This window comes from Toxotes jaculatrix, chromosome 6 (genome assembly GCF_017976425.1).
Source record: "Toxotes jaculatrix isolate fToxJac2 chromosome 6, fToxJac2.pri, whole genome shotgun sequence".
NCBI classification, from domain to species: Eukaryota; Metazoa; Chordata; class Actinopteri; family Toxotidae; genus Toxotes; species Toxotes jaculatrix.
The window spans coordinates 2,441,372-2,465,241 of NC_054399.1; the positions used below are offsets into that span (position 1 = coordinate 2,441,372).

The 23,870-nt window shown below is 41.6% G+C and overlaps 1 protein-coding gene across 2 annotated transcripts in view; it reads right to left on the reverse strand.

Annotated features, from left to right (window-relative positions):
* Nucleotides 1–2,686: 2,686 nt before the first annotated feature.
* Nucleotides 2,687–23,870, reverse strand: part of gabrb3 (gamma-aminobutyric acid type A receptor subunit beta3) — a 36,168-nt gene continuing 14,984 nt past the window's right edge. Inside the window, exons 2-10 of one of the 2 annotated variants that reach the window (XM_041040200.1) lie at nt 22,841–22,888; nt 21,172–21,263; nt 20,985–21,052; nt 12,305–12,525; nt 11,241–11,323; nt 10,466–10,603; nt 8,566–8,718; nt 4,834–5,078; nt 2,687–3,034 (exon numbers count right to left, since the gene is read on the reverse strand). In XM_041040200.1, the coding sequence (XP_040896134.1) occupies nt 2,687–3,034; nt 4,834–5,078; nt 8,566–8,718; nt 10,466–10,603; nt 11,241–11,323; nt 12,305–12,525; nt 20,985–21,052; nt 21,172–21,263; nt 22,841–22,888 (1,396 nt within the window). Of the gene's footprint in view, nt 3,035–4,070; nt 4,158–4,833; nt 5,079–8,565; nt 8,719–10,465; nt 10,604–11,240; nt 11,324–12,304; nt 12,526–20,984; nt 21,053–21,171; nt 21,264–22,840; nt 22,889–23,870 lie in introns of those variants that run through there. The other variant, XM_041040201.1, reaches the window with a different exon arrangement.

The following is a 23,870-nucleotide window of genomic DNA, read 5'->3' on the forward strand; positions in this document are numbered from 1 at the left end:
CACTCCTACGCGCTGCAAGTCGCTCAACCAAACGGTGCAGATGGTGCGCTGCGAGCTGTGTATGCCAACAGTTGTTGTGTTGGAGATAGTACAGTATATATCCCCCAGCTTCGTCTTCACAGATAGTATCTCACATGATCTGCTTTCTCCTTTAGGAAAGAATGGAAATAATACAAGCTGTGATTTTGTGTTTTATATTTACAACACAAATAGGAAATTATAATGTTGTGTAAAGACTAATAAAACAAAACAGCAAGGCCAGAATTCACTGAGCAAGACATCGTTGACAACACAGCCATGTAATTAATATGAGCTGAAAGAAAATGTGCACAGTTACCGTATGTACAGCAAATTTCAGGGACGATCAAGAAATCTGAGCGTGAAGAGAAAATCTGACATAAGATCAGCAAAAATGTGTCTGCACTCAGTCCCGAGTGCAACATGCAGTCTGAAAGAAAAAAGGAAGTTGCCATGTGAATGATGCTGTGTTAATAATAAGTCAATAAAATATTGTGACAGCAGTCCTGAAAGCACAATGACAAAAAACAACAACAAAAAAACCCCACTATAATTACCACCTCATGGATGTTTGCCTCCGCCAAGCAGTCAAGCTGTACTTTACATCTATGTCTGTCCAGACTCATATAATATGTGTAGTGAAGACTTCACATGAATTTCATAAAAGGTCTTGTGTGTTTTTTTTTTTTATTTGTTGATTTAGGGATTTATAAATAACACTGATCTGACTTGACTTTGTTAAGCGTTGATGTTCTTGTTCTGCTGTATCATTGCCTCTCTCATGCTTGGCCATGTAGCCATGACAGTAAACAATCATTCAAATACAGATGTTCCTGCAAAGAAGCTACAAATTCTAAAACATGGACGCTTCACAATTTTCAACCCAGCAGCAAAGAAGATCCACTCAATCACCACAGTTTAAAGACGGGCGCCCAGCGTTAGTGTCACCGCTGCATCCGACCCAATGTGAAATACGGTTGCAATCTCCGCTTCCTGAACTTTGGCGTTGAATAATGGACAGAAAAGTGTTTTTGTATCTCTCTCTGTTTTTGCGTTATGATGTCACAGTGAAGCTGACCTTTGACCTTTGGGATATAAAATGTCATCACTTCATCATTTTATCCCATCAGACATTTGTGTTAAATTTGGTCACAATGAATTATTGAATTCATACACATGGATGAGTTATGACCAAAAACGGGTTTTGTGAGATCACAGTGACCTTGACCTTCGACCTTTGACCATCATCCTTGAGTCCAAGTGAACGTTTGTGCCTAATCTGAAGGAATTCCTTCACAGGCGTTCCTGAGATATCGTGATCACGAGAATGAGACGGATGGACGCAGAGACGTGCTGTGACAGACGGACAACCTGAAAACGTAAACGCCTTTGGCCACGACTGTCACTGGTGCAGCGGCATAAAAAGAAAACGTGTAAAGATATTTTACATGTTTACTACAACAGCCTGGGAACCTTTTTCCTACGGTCATGTGGCACACACACACATTTCCCACTGAAAAGCAAAAGCAAATGGGTCATTCTAAGTGTTGGAGAAGTTGTTTGATATTTTGGGAAATACTCTCATTCACTTTCTTGCTGATAGTTAGGTGAGCCTGTACAATAAATATGAAGCTACAGGCAGCAGCCAGCAACACAATTAGCTGCTTATATATTTCTTTTGTGTATGGATGGTTGTTTCCCAGTGTTTCCAGTCTTTAAGCTAAGCTAACCATCACCACGCTTTAGCTTCATATTCAACAAACAGACATGAGGGTGGTGTCAATCCTCTCATCTAACTCTCAGCAAGAACGTGAAATTTCCCCAAATGTCTAAATGTTCCTTTAAGTAGAGTCAGTGAATGACATGATGTTGATTTTATAAAATGCTGGTGCAGATTCCATCAGCCGCTCTCTAATTAACCAAAACTGGGCTTTGAAATCAAACTTACAAGTTAAACTGTTGACATCTTTACACAGTGTTTCAGCCCCTGGTAATCATGGGAGTGAGGCCACAGCAGTTCCAGTGTGCACTTTCAGCAAGTGAGCAGTTGGTGGTGTCAGCTCCAAGGTGAATTAAAGGAACAGTTTAGCGGGTTTTGTAAAAAACGTGTCCCACTGCTACCAGTCTCCATGCTAAGATAAGCCCACCATCTGCTGGGAGTAGCTTCCTATTTACTGTACAAACATGAGAGTGGCATCTGTCTTTTCATCTCACTCGTGGCAAAAAAATGTATTCCCAAAATTCTGAACTATTTCTTAAAGTCTGGTTTCAGTACAAATTATTATTATAGAGTTTTCCTGTGTGCATAAGGTCATATTTGTCCATATTAATGCTGTGTAATCTTTGTCAGTCACCTTGTCATTGCATTGTAACAGACTGACCATATTTTATAGTGAAATTATTGGCATGGTTGTAATAATTGACCTAAATCAGTGTAAATAATTTAGTCTTTGCATCAACCCATTCATCTACACGAAAGTGAAAAACACATGTTATGTAGATGAATCCTTGTAACTGAGCATGTACAGATACACACTGCCTGAGTGACTCGTCCAAGCCTGCACTTGCTGTGGTAAAAAAAAAAAGTTCATTAGGGTCGTACCATATCGTCTTCTCTCATTCAAAAACAAGAACGAGACAGAGATGGGTTAAAAAAAACATCAGTGCATTAGTTGACATAATAAAGCCAGTAGATTAAGTTGAAGAGGGAGAAGGTGCAGGGGAATATTATCCGTGACCATCTGTCGATGGCGTTCACATCGGTGAGGTCTGGGATTTTGATTTTGAGCTGCGAGGATCGCCTCCGCAGACGGGTCTTCTTTAGATGTGCGTCCCTGTCTAGGCTTAGTCGGCCCGGCTCCCGCAGCCCACTTGGCTTCCTGTACTGGACCCCCGAGTTGTCAAACACCGTGGATGAAGAGTTGTGAGTCTCGCTCACGGTGGTTGTGATCTCATTCCCTCCCACCTCGTTGTGGATCTCCAAGGTTGTCAACAAAATGTTCCCCTGGGAGTCGACCTAGGCACAACAGACAGGAGCAGCGTTAAAAACGGGCAGTGAGCTGAGGCTTCGGTGACTGATGACACATGTGCAGCGTGCATCAGGCCCCGGGGCCGGCGTCTTCTTGCAGGCTGACAGATTACAGCCTGGGAAACAGAGCACGGCCTTCAAAAGCAGGTTTCCTGTCCCAAAGTTAAATCACTTCTCACAAATCAGCTCAAGGTTGGACTGGATGGCTCTGGTACTAATGTCATGACAGCTAGCTCTTCCCACACAAAAACAAATAAATCATTCAGACCCATGTGGCAAAAATAGAGGCACAGGATGTACACAGTCATAAAACACTGTGGTCACAAGCCATGAGAGGAACTGACAAGGTGAATATTTATTTTCCTACTGTCGCCTTTGGTGCAAACTAATGAAATCCTTATGTCCAACATGCGTGCTCACACTTACACGCAAACACACCTCAGACGTCTTTTATGTGGTATAATTAAGATTTTCCACAGATTCCTTCTAGAGCTGCACATGGAAACAAAACAAATGATCAAAATGTTTTTTTACCTGATTCCTAAACAGCATCGTAAACCAGGTAAAATCCTCATCTGCATTTGAAGAATAAAATCTTTAACATTTGAATGAAACTCTGATCCATTGATTTTAAACAGTGTTTGGTTTCAGAAATCGTTCAGCTTTCAATTACCCTGAATCACTCTCTTCTTTCTCACAGTTAGAAAAAGTCTGGCCCTCTTATTTGAATTGGTAATATATTAAATATATTTAGGTAACACTGAGGGGAAAATTCATACATCTCATTTATTTAAAGATGTGACATTTTTATCATTTACAACAACAAAAAGGTGAAACACCACAGAGGAAAAGTCAGTGCTGAGAGGAATATACTTATATGTGATGGTGAGGATGACAGGAATAGCTGCTGGAGATGCTGTGATGAAGAATGTTCCTATGTTAAATGAGGAGGTCAAACTTTGCCCTGCAGCAGCAAAGTTTCAGTGGAGGTTTCACAGATGTGACACAACAGGCAGTGACAGACACTCACCCGCCGTGAGTGACGACGCTCTTGTACCTGATTGGACTGTTTAACAGACGAAGACTTGCAATTGCCTCCTTCCAGAATGGACTAGCCAGGAGAGACACAAACACAAACCCCTTTGTCTGAGCTTTGGTCAGGTGTTAGATAAGTTCAGGGGAAGGAGAAGGAGGAACAGCGGACACAAACGTCTCAGACAGGAAGTTGTTCAAATGTATGGACCAGTCAGGTCCCGGTGTGAAAATTATTTTTAAAATTTCCTCACATTTAACTTCCATTTCCACCCAAGTGTGCGTTATACAGGAAAAAACAAAAGCAAAAAACCTCCAACTTTTATTTTTATTTCCATGTTTGAAAATGCAAATGCAAAGAATTTCAAATATGGTTTTATTGACTCCACTGTAAATAATAAACCACTGGAGCATCCAGTTTAATTGTAATTTTGACTGCAATGTAAAATATAAATGAGCAATACTGCATGAATATTTCATAGTTCATGTGTATTTTTGTTTGTTAAGTGGTGGTACAGTATAAAATCACACCCAGTTCTTTGGTTCAGTTAATCATTTAAAACTCTGACATTTTTCATCAGTTTCATTTGTAGAATTAGTCATTTCATATGCATATATCTATTTTTGATAGATATAGTTATTGCTCTTAACTTCATCATACTGATTTCAGCCATAACATCTGGGTCTAGAATAAACACTGGCTTCATTATATTTACTTAATATATACTCATAAGAGTCGATTCAGTGATTCTCACCTTGGGCCTGTCGAATTTATTCCGGTCATTATTTGCCTTCTGTGCCTTCTCTGCCAGCTTCTTCTGCATCTGAGGACCCCTTCCAAAGAAGATGTAGTTGACAAAGGCGTATTCCAGCAGAGCCAGGAAGACGAAGACGAAGCAGCCCATCAGGTACATGTCGATGGCTTTGACGTAGGGGATCTTGGGCAGAGTCTCTCTCAGATGGGTGTTGATTGTTGTCATGGTCAGGACAGTGGTGATCCCTGAAAGAAAAAATGAATTAGAGTCACGAATGTTGAACAATATGAAAAGAAAAGTCATCGTAAATGTGAGCTAACAGCACAGGTGCAGTCTTCCTGAGGCAGAGATGTTCTGTGAGCCTCGGTTTAGACAGACACTGATAACTTCATCTGAGGTTTTTTTTTTTCTCAGACTTTGGAAATCTGTATTTATATTCACATTATATACAACTGATATCCATGGAAAAAAAAATAATAAAGTAGATCTTATTCTACTCTGACGACTCATTTTGAATCAACATTTGTCTGTTGATATCAGCGATGTGACAGTCAGAGTAGAGTGGACACCAGCCGCTGTGGTGCGAATTCAAATTATTTACAAACCAGTCAGTCATACCACTCACGGCGTGGAGTGTGTGTGGGTGTATTGAAAGGTCACATTGCTGCTGATATACCTCGATGTGTAAACAAGTCCAGCTTGCTAGGATAACAAAATAGTTTCTGTAATTACAACTTTAATTAAAATGAATTTGCATAGCAAATTAAATTACAGGGGTAGAATAATTTATTACAAGCTAATCTGTAAAATGAAGCTATGTGCATAAAACTGCTGTTAACTCATTAAGAGAGAGAACACTGCATCTTTCTGTCAAGGGCTAAACGTGAGTCATTTTCATCTGCTGCAGATACATTCCCCTCAAACCTGATTATTAACAGTTACAAAAAAAAAAAGAACATAAAAACCTTCACATTTCTACACATGAAATTTCTTGAATTTACAAAGTTTGGATGAGCAGAGACTTCACCTCCACTTTATGGTTTACAGCTCCTGCAGAACACACACTCAGCAGCTAAATAAACAGCAGTGCCGTAAGTCTCTTGGTAATGATGCGCACCATCAACAATAAACGTGCCTGTGTTGTTTTCGTGTCTCCTGGATGGCTCACCAACCTGGACAGTGAGTCTATTTCTGTCGGCTCAGGCTTACATAATTAAACCGAAAATGTTGCACTGTACAGTATGTGTGAGGGTGTCGAGAGCGCTGTGGGTACATGGCATCGATTCCTGCATAACAAAGGGAAGAACAAGAGTCTGAACTCTCTCAGAGCTCAGAGGAGAGGGTTACTCAACAAACCCCAAAATATGTTTCTCTGCAGCGCTGGAGACTTTACAGTTGTCTCTGACATTACATCAGTAAAAAGCACAGGGACGGATTACTGACAGTCCACATTGTCCAAAGTGTCATTAGCATTTCAAAACCAAAAAACGTGAATGCTGAAATCGTTGCCATGCCGGCCTAACTAACTTACCAGCAACAACCAACAAAACATGAGCTCTGGGAAACCGCCTGGACCAAACGGTGTGGCGTTTCCCTAAACACCGAGCGGATCAGCTTACAGAGGCTCATCATATGTCCCTGCATGCATCAACAATCCCAGTGCCAATGCAGTTGCCAGCTTCAGGTTCATGGGCCTGACAGCGACTGACACCTCCCGCTGCGTCCCGCTACGTCGCATCATCACAGACCAATCACATCCTGCCCAGCACTTGTTTGAACTCCTGCCCTCAGGAAGAAGATTTGAACAAGGATCATAATGATGAACAGTTTTCTCCTGTAGGCAGCTCACACCCGTCCTGTACCATCCCGTCCCAATCCTGATCAAACGCCATTTTCCACTGCTCATACGTGAAGGCTGATATCCCGGCAAATTTAGTTTTGCTCAGGATCTTCATGCCACCTTAATGGCAGAGAGGATGGAAACCCAGAGTGAATCATCACATACACAGAATTGAATTTGGATTTGGATAGTCCAGTAAGTGTAAATGGTTTCTAAATTGCATTGATCTCCCAGTGTCTCAGACAGTGGTATTCTGAATGAGAAGGTGTTATAGCCCCCCCCAACATACTGTGTATATCTTATTACAGTCTATGCACAAACGATGTTTAATGAATGCTGCAAGAAGGAGCTTTTTCTTACACAGTGCTTGAGTGCATAGATGCTGAATGAGGATTTCCATTGAGGCAAATATTTTAGCAGAGATCAATGCAGTTTGAAGGGGTAGGGTGTTTTCCAGTGGTGAACTGACTCACATTTTTGTTTCAGTCCCAGAGGCCAGTGGAAGATGTGAGTGTTGGATCCAGTTCAGTCTCCTGTTACACCACAGAGCAGCAGCCTCAAACAGACTTACAGGAGCACACAGTCGTGACAGTACTTTTATTTTGAATCTAATAATTATCTGTTCACATATGACTGAAATGTGTGAGGAATCCACCAATAGTGCTCCTCTCTAGTGCAGTGTGATGTCAAATCATTTTTTCCGCCATGTTGAATGAACAGAGGTACAGAGGCTAAAAACCTCCACACAGTGGAGAGTTATAACTCGTAACGCTGCACTGCTCCGAGGCCTAAAACCTATGGTAAACTTTTTCCACATCTGGAGTCTAATAATACAATAATAGTTTAACTAGTCGTCCGCAGTACCTCAGAGACTCCACGCTATCACAGAAATATTGCTTCCAGTCAGTTTTAAAAACGTAAATAAAAGCATGTTGGAAAGCTCACACATCCCCTGTCCTCTGTTGGCCAACAACATCCGACCGATCGTCTTCTCAGGTCACAGTGTGGTAAGTTTCACTAGTTTGACATGATCTAACGGTAAATGCTCTTTCTACTGTTTAAAGTCTCAGAGGGGGAAGAGAGGCCATCAATCATAAACATATCCCATGTAACAACACTGTCACATTTTCTGCTGTGTAGCCATCCATTCAGAGCACCCTCATTACCTCCCACTTGAATGCTGTCTTTTTCTTTTCTTTCCGTCTCCTGTTTTTTTTATATGTCCATTACAACCTGTGTGAGAGAGACGCTACACAACTGCAGCAAAGCCCCTTCGGTTTGGTGGTTTACGAGTTTCGGAACTGACTGAGAGGAAAATGAAAGGAGAGATTTGAAAATCACATTCTGAAGAGAAATGTGAAAAAAACCTTCTTCTGCATAGCAAATGACTAAATCTAAAAGTAATGAGAGCCAATCGTCCTGCCCTCCAGGTGTGTTAAAATTACACATCTTTTATCATGTAAGGTATTGTTTTGGAGAATGATTTAAGGAAACACTATGAGAATTCCCAGGATCATAATACAGAATATTACAGGGCTCGAAATTAACGCCGACCAAACTGCCACAGGCATGTAAAAATTAACTTCAGCTGCAGGGTAATCAAGTAACTAGGAAATCTGGTGGGTGCTAAATCAAATTCTCCTACAGAGGTGCAATCACAAAGACCAGAGCAAAGCATCAGGTCATGTGTAGAAGGATAGTGAGATGTGTTTTGATTTTCAAGAAAATCACTTTGCCTGTGGTGATATAGTTTCTGTCCTCTGTCAGGTTTGTAGCTGTGGGGACAGAGGCCGTCACTGTCGACAAGCCTGTAGAGCCAAACCATAAAACACATCTATCTGAAGGTGAAACTACAGACCTGAGGTCAATCTACTGCACGGGACACATCATACCTAATGCAACTCTGGCAGCTGAGGCATCATAATTTATCCAGAACGACACCCAGGATAGGATGGTGATGAGGATGGAGGGCATGTACGTCTGTAGGATGAAGTATCCGATGTTTCGCTTCAGCTTGAAGCTCAGAGACAGTCGAGGGTAGGCACCTGCAGGAGAAGAAGGGGAAGGTGAAGGGGAAGGGGAAGGGGGAACAGCTCTCCTTAATTCAAGAGGAACACGGGGATGTCTTCTGCATTTTGTTTTTGGTTCCTATGGCAATGGTCTCATGAACTGCTTTCATCACCATGGAAACAAGCAAGTCTGGTTCAAACTGCAAATCATCTGATGAAATTTAGCCTTGAGATTATCTGTGTGCAAACACCGCGGTGCAGAGCAAAATATAAAACGGATGTTTGCACACACCCAATTAAAAAGGGAGAGTTTGCTATTTTGGGAAATTATTTGCTTTCTAACCAACAGTGACATGAGAAGACTGATCCCACACTAAAGTCCGTTTAAATATGAAGATACAGCACTGAGCTTAGCAAAGACTGAACACAGGGAAACAGCTACCCTGGCTCTGTCGCTTTTACTCTTCAGTTTTACTTTTCGGTTTAAAACAAATGAGACGCTAAATTTAAGCTAACTAGCTGCTAGCTCTAGCTTCATATTTATTTTATAGATATAAGTGGTCTCAGTCTTCTCGTGTAAATCTCGGCACGAAAGCCAATACGTGTATCTCCCAAACTATTTCTTTAACTTGACTAAAACGTTTTTGTATAATTTACCAAATGAACGAACACAAAAATCACTCTGCTCACTTGTTTTACTTTAAACCTCTCAGAAATAAAGACTGATGAAGATTAGCTTTATGACTTTACCTGTGGCTAATGCCAGAGTGATATGAGAGATTTATGGGGGTAATATTGTACTGTACTATGATTATTATTATTATTATTATTGTACTATTATTTATTACAGAAGAAATTAATAGAATGGCAATAATTTCTTTGCTACGTTATTTAGGCAGTTAGCAGCCACAGATGTTATTAACTGATACACCAACACATCAGTTAACTATGTTTAATGTTAGCAGCGCTGCTAGACTGATAATATTTTATTTTCGTGCTCATTTACAGCTGAACCGGGACAAGAATGTTTTCAGATTGACACCAAAGTCCATGCAAACACTATGTGACCTTGGTTATTTCTGTAAACTGAGTGACTATTGTGTGCCAGGCGTTATGTCAGGTGTTAACAGCATCTGCAGATGTTCCTAAGAGTTTATCTGTATCAAGATTTGACTGTAATGAGCTCTAATAACACTCCACACCACAATATCCATCCCTCTTGTCACTAATTCAGCAGTGGGAATAATCACTGCTTTGGTGCCTCTGTGGTTTTGTATTATAAGAGAATAATTCATGCTGTCGGCGCTCTGTCTCATGAATACATTATACTGCTGTAAGTACAGCCACCAGTCTTTTTATCAAGAGCTTGAAGAAACAAAGGGGTAATTGCCTCTCTCTTATTATTCCCAGTTCTTGTGTTCTAGTGAGAGGTCACGGTATGATGCAAACACTGTAATTAAAAATATGTTCTCTCACAGGAAAACAAGATGCATGAGATCCGATGATATCCGGGTGCCTCGTGAAACTTTTCTATGAAGCAGATAAGCTGAGTTATGGAGAATTATACTCTTAATGAATGAAACATGTTTATATGCTTGGTGTTGTCAGGAATATTTCATGTTAGGGAGAAATACTTTATGAAATTAAATATTTTAGCACAAGTGAGAAACATACTCCTGAGGATGCTATTTCTTTAGATTTAATAAGAAATATAAACAACTATGTATTGACTGAACAGCATTGGTGTGACATCCGTCCTCCTCCGGGATGACTCTGTGCTCACCTGTGGAAAAGACCACATTCCTGGAGACCAGTTTGTAGTCGACTATGGAGAACTGAGGGAGCTCGATGCGCGTCACCCCGGTCACTGCAGTGTCTCCTCCTTTCCAGTAGAACTCTATATCATCTGTTGTGTAACCGTCTGCAAACAGAACACAGTGAACACAGAAAACACAACAAGGTGTGATATAAGTGGAATGACACTGAAAGTGCAATTATTTGAATTTTCCGGAGGGTTAAACTGAATAATGTATTTTTATTTGTTTAAGTGAAATCTGCGTGTCTGATAGCTGCAGCTGATTTATAATAAATCCTATGAATCACATGGACTCGTCTGGCTGTAAATGCTGATTGCATGAGATGTAAATCTTCATGTGGACGTGTGTCACTGCAGGCAGACAGACTTACACCACATGCATGGGATCCATGACTGTCAATACTTTATGGCAACACAGATAGTCAAATAAATCATGAAGATGTATGAAGTTGTACTAATTATTACCGTGCTCTGCTGTGGAAATCACTGTGTGGTTAAAACCTTTCTGTATAGATGAAGTAGCTCTAACTGCAGAGGATGAAGCAAGCAATCTCACTGAGATACGACAGCTTAATAAATCCAAAGCAATTCAGCAGTCGGTGCAGTTTCTGTCTCCACGAGATGAGGAGTGTGAGAACTTTTTTATGAGAATCACAGCGCTGTTCATATTTTTAAGTGATGAAAAAGTAGAGCCGTCCGCTGTATTTCTTTACCAAGCACAAGACGTGGCACATAAACTTACAGCTCTCAATTTCCAGAGTGCAGTTCTGTTCATCCAGGGGGTATCTCCTCAGATCCATCATGCAGGCTGCCGTCGTCGTGATTCTGAATCAAGACAAAACCAGAAGAGAAATACACATTAGTTAGATGACCGTGCTTTAAATGTTGTGGTTCATTTATCAAGACTAATTATTGAAACATAATAGAGCAGGAACAACAGAGAAATGCTTCCTTTCTGTCCATTTAGAATGAAGATAAAGCTAATATCAAACAGAACAAATGATTACAGTAAGATACAAACATCCTGGCAATGCAATGACATTCATTATTATTTGTTTGAAAGTAAAATTCCCTGCCAATTACTGCTAATGGCACTCCCAGGCTTCCCAGAGCTGCAGTGTTATATTGAGAATCCAATCTTGAGGAGCAGTTCAAATGAACATGAAATGATTTATGAGATATGCGTTGATATGAGGCCTGCTGTGCTAGCACTAAGCTATAAGAAATGCAAGTTTAATGGCTTCAAGAAAACAAAACATTTAGCCATTTCAAATGACTTGGGCAAATTGGATAGTCATGTGATAGCATATAAGCCACGGGTAAATACAGCCAATAAGCATTACAGATGGATGGCTGGCTAATTATGGAAACCATCTTGGGAGGTGGTGTGAGATGCTGAATGTGAAAAGTTCTCCAAGCTGTATACATAATCTTTAACTGTCAACAGTCGGTGCTTAAATCTGCCTTTAAGTAGTTGTTCCATTACAATGCTGGGATGGGAATTAATGTAGACGTACAGTAAATTCTCACATTAAAGTATTCAAATAACGGCTGAGTCTCAAACAGCGGCAGACGAGAAACGTCAGATCTGTGTGAAGTAATGAGGAGATGAAACGAACATGAACGTCATATTTCCATTAGTTTTTCTAAATTGTTTTTCACAGTCTGAGGTTTGTAAACATGAAAAACGGCACAGGAGCAGGAAATCTCTGATGTATCCCCAGTAAAGGCCTTGTTCTCTTTGCCACTGGGGTGAAAAAAATGGCTGCTATTTGTTTCAGAAGTTGTGGTAACAGCAGCGCTCACCTGAGGCCGTAGAGAACGGTGCCGTCAGGGTGGAGTCGAATCATACGGTTCTTCACGGTGACTCCGTGCACAAAGGACTTCTTGTCATTGAGGAAATAGGTGTCAGGGACCCAAAGCTGGTCTGCTACTCTGTTGTCCAGTGTCAGATTGAGGGGGATCCCTGCGTAGGCCAGCCTCTTGTCTCTCCAATACTGCTGGAAGTACATAGTCAACGTGTAGTCCTGTGGGAAGTAAAATAGTATGGTCATGTTGTTGTCGTTGAGAAGGAGAGGTGGTTCTCAGCAGTCTGCCCTCAGCAGACATATGTTCTGTGTACAAGACTGGCACTAGTACAGTAATATACATCTCCATTACTGCAGGCACAACATCAACAATACGCTTCAGTTTAGTGAGTGACGATAGGTAGATAGATTCCTTGACATGTTACCAGCCATACATTCTATGACACGAAGCTATTTCAATAATTTACAAGTGGATCCATCAAACACAAAAGCTTTTCCGGGCCTTTAATGGAGCTCTTTACTAGCTCACTTGGCTTTGTTCTGCTGACTAATGTTCTCTTAAATAAATAAGCAGGTCTGAGGAAATAAACAAAAACTTGGCTGCGCTGAAAATGCCTACATTTCAATCCTCTGGTGCAAAAGCATATTCATAACAAAGTGTTCAAAAATGCTTGGATTTCCTTTGGACATAAAAATCAATATCTCCCTTTTCAACACTGAACTAATAATTACTACCAGTTGGTCTGTGTGGTTCTTGACCTCGGAAACTGCTGACCTGATTCTGACCAAAGGAAAAAAAAACTGCACTGGTTTTCTTGATGCTCTCATTACTCAACACCAAACACAGGCTGGTACAAAGGGACAGCTGCATCATGCATGGCTGACACGCTGCAGCGTTGTTCTGTGTTTAGAATGAATTTCATTATGTAATATGACTGACAGTATAATATTTACTCCGATGAATAATTCAGTGTGTTTGCACATTCAGAATAGGTATTTGTTCACTCGCTGTGTTAAACTGTTACTTCTAGTGACTAAAAACTCTGGCTTTTCATCCATATAATGTTCTTTTGGTTGTAGAAAGTTTTCTGCCAGTTTAAAAATGAAAAATTGAAAAAAAAGATTAAAAAAAAAAAAAAAAAACAAGGCCACAGACATATTTTCCAAACGTGAGAGGAGGCTAAGTTTGTGTAGTAAGTAATACACTGAGCATCTTTCCAGAAAATCCTTTAGAAATGCCTTCACCCTCCCGAGTCTCTTTCACCTCCCGTGAACAGAAGATGCCCTCATTACGCTCCCTCCCACACACAGCAGAGGTGTGGGTTGGGTGAATCAGCTTTACACAACAGCTCTTACACTACAGAGATGGAGCCCATCTCGAGCACCAGCCCTCTCACTCAGTGTCTGGACTGGAACTATTTTAATCTGTTTCAGATCTTCAGATCCCATCCCAGCAGTCGTCTATGACTGCATTGCTTTAGCATCTCAAAAACAATGCTATACTCGATCACTCTCAATGTACACACTGGGCAGCACACCCTCCTGCACCCAGTACCCTGTGTTAGCTCTCTACAACACCACAGTACAATTAACATTGTTTATAAAGTAAGAAAATAAATCTGATCTTGAAAAAAAGAAAATATTCCTACAGAGATTACCAGCCACGGGCCCTGTGACCCGGAATTAACATATGTCTCGGGTGATCCGATAACAAACGGACAACTCAGAGTACGTCATTAAAACGGATCTCCTCGCGTCTCGAGTAACCACTTGTGATCAGATCTCACTTCCTCACACTACAGATAATCACATACATCAGCTCTGTTTGCAACGTTCTTGATTTTAAGCAGTGGGAGGCCACAATGCACTTCCCATGCCTAGTCCGCCAGAAAGTAAAAGAAGAAGAATAAGGAGTGAAAACAGAACAAACTGGGTCTGTTCCTTGGCCTTTTCCCGGCAAAATAAATCGACCAAGACATCTGACGCACTCGTAATATGTCTCTGTGGGCTTTTCTATATTTTCAGGCATTCAGGTGTCTGCTTACGTGATTTGTACGACTTGTATTTGTTTATAAATGAGTACGTAGTTCAGTTGAGCAGGCGGTCCTTCAGCGTGGCCCAGGACACATTTACGTTCACACTCCTAAAAGAATGTGGCCACATGCAGCTCAAACCACCGACTGTGGTCTGAGAGATCAGATCTCAAATGCGTCCTCAGTGCGCCTTGGATGCATTCACACCTGTATTTAGAGCTGTCCATCTCTGACTGGATCACCTGAGACACATGTTATTTCCAGGTCTGAACACATGGTTTGGGGGTAGGCTAGTTAATGGAGCAAGACTAAGCCTCTGTTCAGATCTTCAGCACTTGACGACAGAACAAAATGTTAAAGAAACCTGTAGATCTGACTGATTTTTGTGTTCGGGCACAGTATAGACTGTTGTGTGTTGTCAGATATGCAGACCACAAGAGACAGAAAGAGGTTTGTTCTAAGCACCAGTGAGTAAATGAGGCCCAGTGGGAGGATGACACTGTCGTGTCATCTTCATCTCGGAGAGTTCACGGTCTCATACTCATACACGGTTACTGTGCGCCAGTCAAACATTGTCTGCGTCAAGTTAACACCAGGATTTCTGCTGGGAATACAGGAATAGTGCTGAGATGCTTCCCCCATCACTCCACAGGACAGCTGAGTGTTCCCAGGAGGATTCCAGAGTCTACTATATGTTTTACAAACAGTACGTTTAATAATTTCAGTCTCTGCATCCTCCCACACAGCACGTAACAAACCTTTCATTAAATGATTTCATTCCATCCACAATCCTAAAAACAGGCTCTGGTGAGTGCTGTTGTGAGAGCAAAGTCGCAGGTGAGCTATTTTTGTGGAGTAGAGAGATCAAGAGAGAACAGTTCTTCTCTGTTTGATTATAAGAGGTGTTCGGTCTGAAATGATTCCCTACACAGCGATCATGAGTTCACACTGGACCCTGGACAGGCTGAAAGACAACGTGTCAACAACAGTGTCTTGTTAGCGTTGTTGTTTTAGCTAACAGGTATGTAAAATCATTCATGCTAAACAGGTATTTAAATATATAATAAGGCGTGTGAATCTTCTACACACACAGTGTAAAACAGGATATATTAAAATATCTTTGCTGCCCTAAAACCATGAAGGAACAGTATGCCAGCACCTCCTCTCAACACACAGCCGAAAATGTAACGGACTGCATTAATCAAAAGTTCCTCAGACACAATTAGTTTCACCTGGAATCAGGTGGTTCTGCCCAATAAAAGCCCAAAAGTTCCATTTTTATTTTAAGCACCCAGTTAGAGTGACGAGTAAAATGATCCTGCTGCACAGAGGAGTTATATTCCTGTACAGTCACATTCTCACTGTAGTATATAACTGGAACAGTGCTGCACATCGTTCCAGCACAGTGTGGAACTCCAGTATTTCTAGCTGCGTTCTCTTTACCTTGTGAGTATCTGAGGCCGGAGGCTTCTGGGTGTGTTGTGTGGCTGACTTATTAACTAAGCCCTTCAACATAAATCTGGGAGAACATCAGTAGTATGAGATTTTTAAGGGTAACACTTCCTCCAGGCAGAAGGTGGATAGTGTTAAAGTGTCAAAAAGCACTATGATGGAGTGGCCACCCAGCTGACTCATACTGTGGCTGCTGAACAAATGTGTAAAAACAACAGGGGGAGGATCTGCTTTATATCTGAAGCTGCTTCATGTGACTGGACAGGTGCTTCTGTGCAAGATATGGAAACTCTGCGGGGTCACGACACTGGGAGCGATTCCTCATAAATACACATATATTGCATTTTGTTCCTGGAGTGCACTGAACGCCTGGATAACAAGGATTTTTAAAAATAACAACAGAATGGAAAAAGACACAGAGCGATCTCAACACACAAGCTAAAAATAAAGGAGTGGAGCGAGCAAACTCAGAAATATATTAATAATCTCATCTCCTAGACAACAAGCCCTGCAGCTCGCCCACACAGGCTATAATCAGCCAATACCTTGTGTGACTCTGGCTTTTTCGAAGGATGCCACCAACACCTCCACGTCTCTGAGGGAGAGCGAGCAAGTTCTTATTTGGTCTTTAGAGTACAAATACTATGAGTAGTCATCAAAGTCCTTTACATTGACTTTACATTGCGATGGTTATTGAATATGTCGTAGTTAGTTTTGAGCTGAACGATTCACTGGCTGTGTGATCTTCATGTCGCATGAAACAGAGTGAAAACACAAGAGAGTGAAACTTTCATTTTTGAGTCAAATGAGCAAAGCAGAAGGAAAATATTGTGGCAGCGACATCTGCGATCAAATGCTGCGACTGTTATTTCCAGTAACACAGCCTTCCACAAAGGCTGTGTTTGATTTGAGACAACACTACTTTGTCGAAAGTCACACAGTATGTCGTGTACACAAAGTACTACACACAGGTGTACTAATGGAAATATCCAAACTGAGACACAGTATAACTAGTCTATATCAGGATTGTTATTGATGTGTTCTAAAAAATTATCAGATTGTTTAAACTGCCAAATCTATCATTTTGGAAGTTACAGCCACTCCACGCCCCCCACACCCCACCACCACCACGACAACAACAACAACAACAACAACAACAAAAAAGGAACATAACTGGGTTTTGCTCTAGAACAACTTCTGGTAATATCAAACAATTCCCAGTAGAAGAAAACTTCAGCTAAGTAAAGGACAGCCTTGCTCAGTGGGAGGTATGTGGAACAGAGCTGTGTATCACATTGAAAAGTCAGCGAGATGAGCCTGATCGTGAGCCAAGGTTTCTCCTATAATCTGTGTGTCTGTGTCAGGTAATAATGTGGGGTTAATACTGTTTGACACTGCAGCAGAAGAGCACAGTGTCACAGAGCGCACACATTAAAGACACATCTTTAAATCATGATTTGTTTAGTCATTTTTGTAAGACTAGTTTTGCCGCCTTATAAAATGCTTTCCCACAAACACCTTTTCATCGATCAATCGCTATTTAATTAGAATTTATTGACACTGTTACGAGAGTGTCCATGAAGACTCACTGTCCACAGCTGTAATGTCACATTTCAAAATAAGAGGACCCAGTGAAATGGCGATGACCCGAGAAACATTGATCATCACTCGATAATCACAGCTCAGGGTGTGAAAAGTGCGACTGAACTGCAGATAGAAGAAGAGAGACATGACTTTATTTTTCCCTCGGACGACATGAAGAAGAACAAACGAACGTCAGAATGAAAAGAGGCCAACGCTGCATTGCAGATCTAATCTGTGTGTTTCCCACTTAACTCTTCTCTTATAGCACAACTCTAAACTCAGCACCAGCAACTGACACTGATTTACTAAATATAATCTCTGATCCTATTAACAGATTAAAAGTTACCGCAAATAACACACACACATGCATGCGCACACACAAACACACACTTTTAAAGCAGCCAGTGAAAAGCAAGATGTTTAAAGGGAGGCAAATAACTCCGCCCCCAGGATTCAAGCTCAGGCTTTGCAGTTAGTGTTCAGCAGTAACGAAAGGATTGTTCTTTTCCCCTTCACATTAACAAGAACAGAAAAAAGAACAATAAATAAATAAATAAATAAATAAATAAATAAATAAATGAATAAATAAATAAATAAATAAACAAACAAATAAATAGTTTTGCATTTAGACAGATTACATTGTGTTTAGTTTAGCTTTGTTGTTTTTTTTCATGTCAGGGCAAAGTCGTGTCTCAATGCCGTCTCGTAAGGTTCCATAAGCATTTGCACAGGACAGATGTCTCTTCTGTCAAACTGTATAACCGATGACTGACAAATCTAATTTTCTCTCAGACATCAATATGAAGCCTTCCATGATCTGACTGGACATCCCCCTCACTGGACTGTCATTAGTGTTTGCTTCAGATATTTAAACTGGAAAGACATGGCAGCTATTCTGGAAATGTCCATTTTACACCACCAACCACTCACAGTGAAACGTTTTTTTAATAAAATATGCCATATGGTTTCAGAATTATGTTTTAATTGGCTGAACACTCTCTGTACATTGATGACCGGTTGGAAAGACATCTCTGCTCAACTGACTGTCAGCAGCTGTTCTCTGGACCCAATCAGGTTCTGAAAACTGAGCTTGTAAGATATAATCTGGCATCGTGAGTCTATATTTTAACATTTACAAAGTAAGATGGCTCAGTTTGCTTTTGAGGGCCTGGGCTATAAATATGCAGACAGACTGATTACAGCATTACAGAGTGAAAGGTAACAGGTACATTTTATTTTTCACATCCTGTAAATCCGAATCAAACACTTGCTTTGGGCCGATGGTAAATTTACTTCTGCCCAGATATAATCGGCATATGGAAACCATGTTATGACATCAGTGTAAATGGCCTACATAACATCCAGTCACAGAATACTATATTTTACAAGGAGCAAAGAGTTCTACTTAAAAGTGAGGTATTGCACAATATTTGAATATAATCTGCTTCACTCTGCCATCTCAGTGTGTTAGGAGGATTCTCCATAATCACACAGGTACAGCTGCAGCTTTGAGATGCTCTCGTGAGCAAAATGTGAGAAGAAGCCACAAATGTCAAAGGCCTCTGGAGGGGGAACTGGAATGCAGCTCAGACAGAAGAGAAAGGAACAACATATTGTTGTTCAGGACCGCAGATAAACTCCCACTGTCTGGGGCGGTTGGCTGCTCAGAACATCCTGACACAGGTGATCTACAACCCCAGGCATTTAAGAAAAAGGAAGGAGTGATGTGAGGTTACTACATGTTGAAGCAGCCTGGCCTGTGATCCTTTTGGATCCTGAGTGTTTGTTATTGTATACATGTTCAAAAGCAGATATTTCTGGAAATCTGACAAATAAAACATGTGACTCTTTCTCTAATGCCTCACAGGCAGAAGGAAATCAGCTCCCAGTGTCCTATCAATGGCATCATCAGTAAATCATTTTTAGCACATGCTGAAGTGCCTCTGGGAGTGTTTATTTTCTATAGATGTCCAAAACTCCTCTAGCCTGAGGAAGAGCTGTGTTTCCTCTGTCCCATCTGCGTGCCTGGAGTCATTAGCACAGACAGACACAGATATGATCACCACTGAGGAGGCCGAATGCTTTCATACATCTCGTCTCTGCAGACAGAAACTCTAAAGTTAAAAGCAAGTGTGGACTCTAATATGGAAATTAAGTTTGGATCATTAAGTGCTGAAAGTGATTATAGATTTCCATGTGTATTTCCTGTCATTATGTGTACAGCTCTACTTACTTGCAATCAAAGAATTACATTAAAGTAGTTAATAGTCAAATAGACAATATTTAATATGACAAACTGAATCGAAGGTTAGACTCGAAAAATGTGAATCTCAGTGTGTGTTCAGCTTCTCTGTGGTTCTCTCCGACTCTGCTGTTGTGTGGAGATGCATCAAAATGCACCTTGGATTCATTTCAGCACACACACTTGTCAGGACAGCATGTCAGGGGCTATTTCCTCTTGGTACCGTGTGATCAGGCATTAAGCTCTGTCAGCAGTTCAGGCCAATGATAGATGGCATACAGGCATTAAACTGTAGAACCCATGGTGTGCCGACCCCGCCACACACACGCACGCACGCACGCACGCACGCACACACTCACACACTCACACACACACGCACGCACACACACACACACACACCTCTGAAGGTCTCGCTTGTTTTTTTTTATATTTGAAAGTAGAAGACTTGGCAGCAGGACTTACTGACCTTATCTTCTAACAGGACTATTATCGCATCCCTGCTCGTCCCACAGCCAGTGAACCAGGATGTAAAACCATAGCAGGAGCCATAATCTGATCCAGCAGGTGACCAAACCACTCTATATAAACTGTTTTTGTTGTTGTTGTTGGTTTTCTTTGCCCGTTTACATACTAGGCTACAGCAATTCAGAAAGTTGTACAGATTATTGTATTTTTTTATTTTAGATTAGTTACCATTTCCTAAATCACCCTTTATAAAAGATTGGTTTTATTAATGGATAATACATCATTTACTAATGTTTTATAGATCAGTTATAACCCATTCACAAGAACAGGTTTTGGTTTGCCAGGTTGTGAACATTTATTTTGGCTAGTGTTTACTCCTTTTGTCTACTTTCTAACAAAGCATCATTTAAAAACAGTTATAAGTTATAATGGCTTTATTAATACTTAATAAAACATTTACCAACGCCTTATTGATTTTTCATAATAACAGTTTCAAGGTTGCCCAGCTCCTGTGCATTGTTAGGCCACTTACCTTCTGAATGGATTATTGAAAACACCTAATGACTTGCTCCCATATAACTGCTGACATGAGAAAACCGTGATTTATTACTGAGACACCAACAGTTACAAACGCATTTTTACCGAAGAGGATAAACATAAAAAGGGAATTTTCACGACCTGACAACCCAAAACTTTGTCTTAATTGCAAATCACTGATGTATAAAGTTTGAGTAAGTTATTAATTAAATATAAAAAAACCATGAAGCACCATTTTGTAAAGGATGCCTTAAAGAAACCGGAGCACTAGATTCATTGTCAGACTTTACATTAATTAGTCCACAAACATCCACCAAAGCTACAAATTACTCAAAAAACTGAATGAAGATTTGAACACAACTTACCATGTTGACTTCTGACACCATGTCTATACTGGCCACGTCTATGCTCATGCCAACAGCAACCGGTGGACCTTAAAATACACACAGTAAAGTTACCAATGGACTGCATTCATTTAGTGCAGTAAAAAAAATAAACATTAGGGGAGCCATTAGTGTGAAACACACCAAAGGTGGGTGGGGACGGACATACCTCCAAAGTCTGGCCGGAGACGAATATCGTACCCTTTCAGCAGTTTATCCACCGTCTCTTTGACAAAAGACATGTTCCCCGGTTCGTTGACGCTGAAAGAGAAAAGAAAACAGGGGTGGTAACTCTTTTAAACAGGCGGACACCCGCACCTGTGTCCGGTTTCAGCCCCCAGACACTCACCTCTGGGCACAGCACATCACTGCCAGCGACAAAGAAACTATGTCAAAGAGCCCTGTTTTCCGGGTCCCCCACATCCCTTCCGTGGTGTCTGGATGGACGGATGCTGTCCAGCGTGCAACAAATGACTAGACGCAGAAGCCACGGTGCTCGCGCCGAGCTCCCCTAAATCAGGTGAGACCTCTTCCACATGATGTCTGCCCCTGGCTCAGAAAACATGCCTCATGAGGCAGAGGCGCTTTGACCTGTCTGTCTGTCAGATGTGCTCATCTCCGCCTGTGAAACGGCACCGGAGCCGCGAAGCCTCGTTCGGGCTGCTCCGTACCTCCATCCTCCGGTCAGCAGGTTCCAGCCTCGCGCGGGTTAGCTCGCGCTACAGAGTGAGTCAGACATCCATGGAAGCGACAGAAATCCACGAGCCCGCTGTCCGAGGGAGCCCCGTGCGTAACCTGCCTCCCAGACTCAGGATACCCCCCCGCAGAGCCCCCTGCCACCTGACTCTGAGTTTGGAAAATGACTCTTCACATCAGTTTGCGCGAGGCTGTCCTGGTAATGATGAAAGGGCACGTGACGGTCTGCATATAGGAGCGTATTTAAGCGGCTGTCCTGAGCGGAGCGTCCCACACAGAGCCGGAGTTCAGCCGTGCGCAGCGGCGGAGGCTTCCTGAGGAGTGGGGCCACGGTAGGGGGGCCTCTGTTGTTGTCCCGGTCGCTCCACACACGCTCCAGCGGTTGGCGCAGATTCCCTGAACGCTGTCAGCTAACATTAGCCAGCTTTAAGCAGCTATCGCCTTTACAGGGGACATTACCGAGCCGGTCCCCTGACTCTGTTAGTCCTCACTGCCGGAGACCGACGCTGCATGTTACACACACTTTAGCATTTATCGTCAACCTGAAAATAACCGCAGCGATATTTACAGAAACTCGCTATGAACTTAGTGTAAGAAATTGTACGTGTTTCCTCTGGTGTAGAGGAGCCCAGGTGTTCAAGATCAAGTATTTCACAGAGATTCAAATGGAGAAGTTTGGGGAGCAGGTGACAAATCTACAGCACCTGGTTAAAAACTATACATTCAGGGTTATTTTGCTATAAAAAAACATTTGGGTCCATTTATTGTTTGAGAAATGATCCTGATTTCCTTCTTGGAGTGTTTGGATCTGCTGTGAAATACTTTTGCGTTCCTGCATACCAGCTGCATACCAGATTTCGTGAGGAATCTGTCTGCACGTTTTCTCCAGGCTTTCTTTCTCTTTCTTTCTTTCTTTCTTTCTGTTTGCCACAGTATTTGCTGTAGTGGAAGAAGTTCAGTCTGACTGCAGGGAATGACAGTATGCTGCAGCTGGACTCTTCCCAACACACTTCCTCTTCTGTTTAATCAGGAAATAGACAGTGGTCTTTGGCTACATTGCAGTATTAACCTTTCACTACTCACTGCACTACTTTCATTTTTTAACATCTGTACGTAAACAACATTCAGGGAGTGATTCTTACCTTGTGTCATAGATGGCGTACAGCTTTTTGTTCCCATCAACAGCACTCCTGTAGGCACAAAAAAAGCAAGGCATTACTTTCTGTGTCAGTGCAGCTCAGACTTTGACTGTCTGACCCTGACGTTTTTCCATGATGGAAATCTGTTTCTGTATCCTGTTTTAAATCACACAGTCAGGACGCAGAAGTACCAGGACGCTTCCACAGTCCAGATTCATAAAGATGCTACAGTTTCACAAACAACTTGAAAGAAACCCACCTCTGTAACCTGCTCAGTTGGAAGTGAGTTGACCCTGATCCTGGTGGAAGTGAATCCAGGATGATGAAATACACTGTGGAGTTATATTTGTGCTGCTGGCACAAGTGTGTGACATATTGTCTCCTCCAGCAATCTGGACCATTAACCAAAAAAAAATCAGGGCTCTGTTTTTTCAGGTTTGTGTCCCACTTACGTCGAGGCTGCACGAGGGCGAACTATCAAAAATGAAAACAAGTGTGTATAAAGGAGACACAACACTAGTGATTTGTGCAGCCATCCAGCTTTTACTCTCCTGATTCTGATGCCTGGCAGCAGGGTATCTACACTCAGGCCTCAGAGTCAGGGCAAATACACCACAAATACACTGACTTTGTCCCAGATTCTGAATCCATGTAAACATTACCTCACTGCAGGCAACTTGACTACAATGGCCCCTTTACCTTTGCTTCATATTTTAGAGTTTAGGAAAGTGCACTGATATTGTGCAGTTAGGGCTGATATCATCCTCAGCTTGTTTAATACACATAACAGTGTGTACAGCCGGAGCTCACTGCAGCCAATAAACCAGCAGAACAGAAACCTGTATTCAGAGTCACCAGTCATGCCCCCACACTTCCACAGTGGACACGACGGCAGCTGGCTTTATACAGCATCACTGCAGGTTTATCACTGAGTGCTGCTTCTGTTGTTCTGCTTCCAGGTTTGTTACAACATTACACCCACAGACTGGTATTTTGCAGTTATATAGTCTGCTAATAAAATGATTATTAAAGG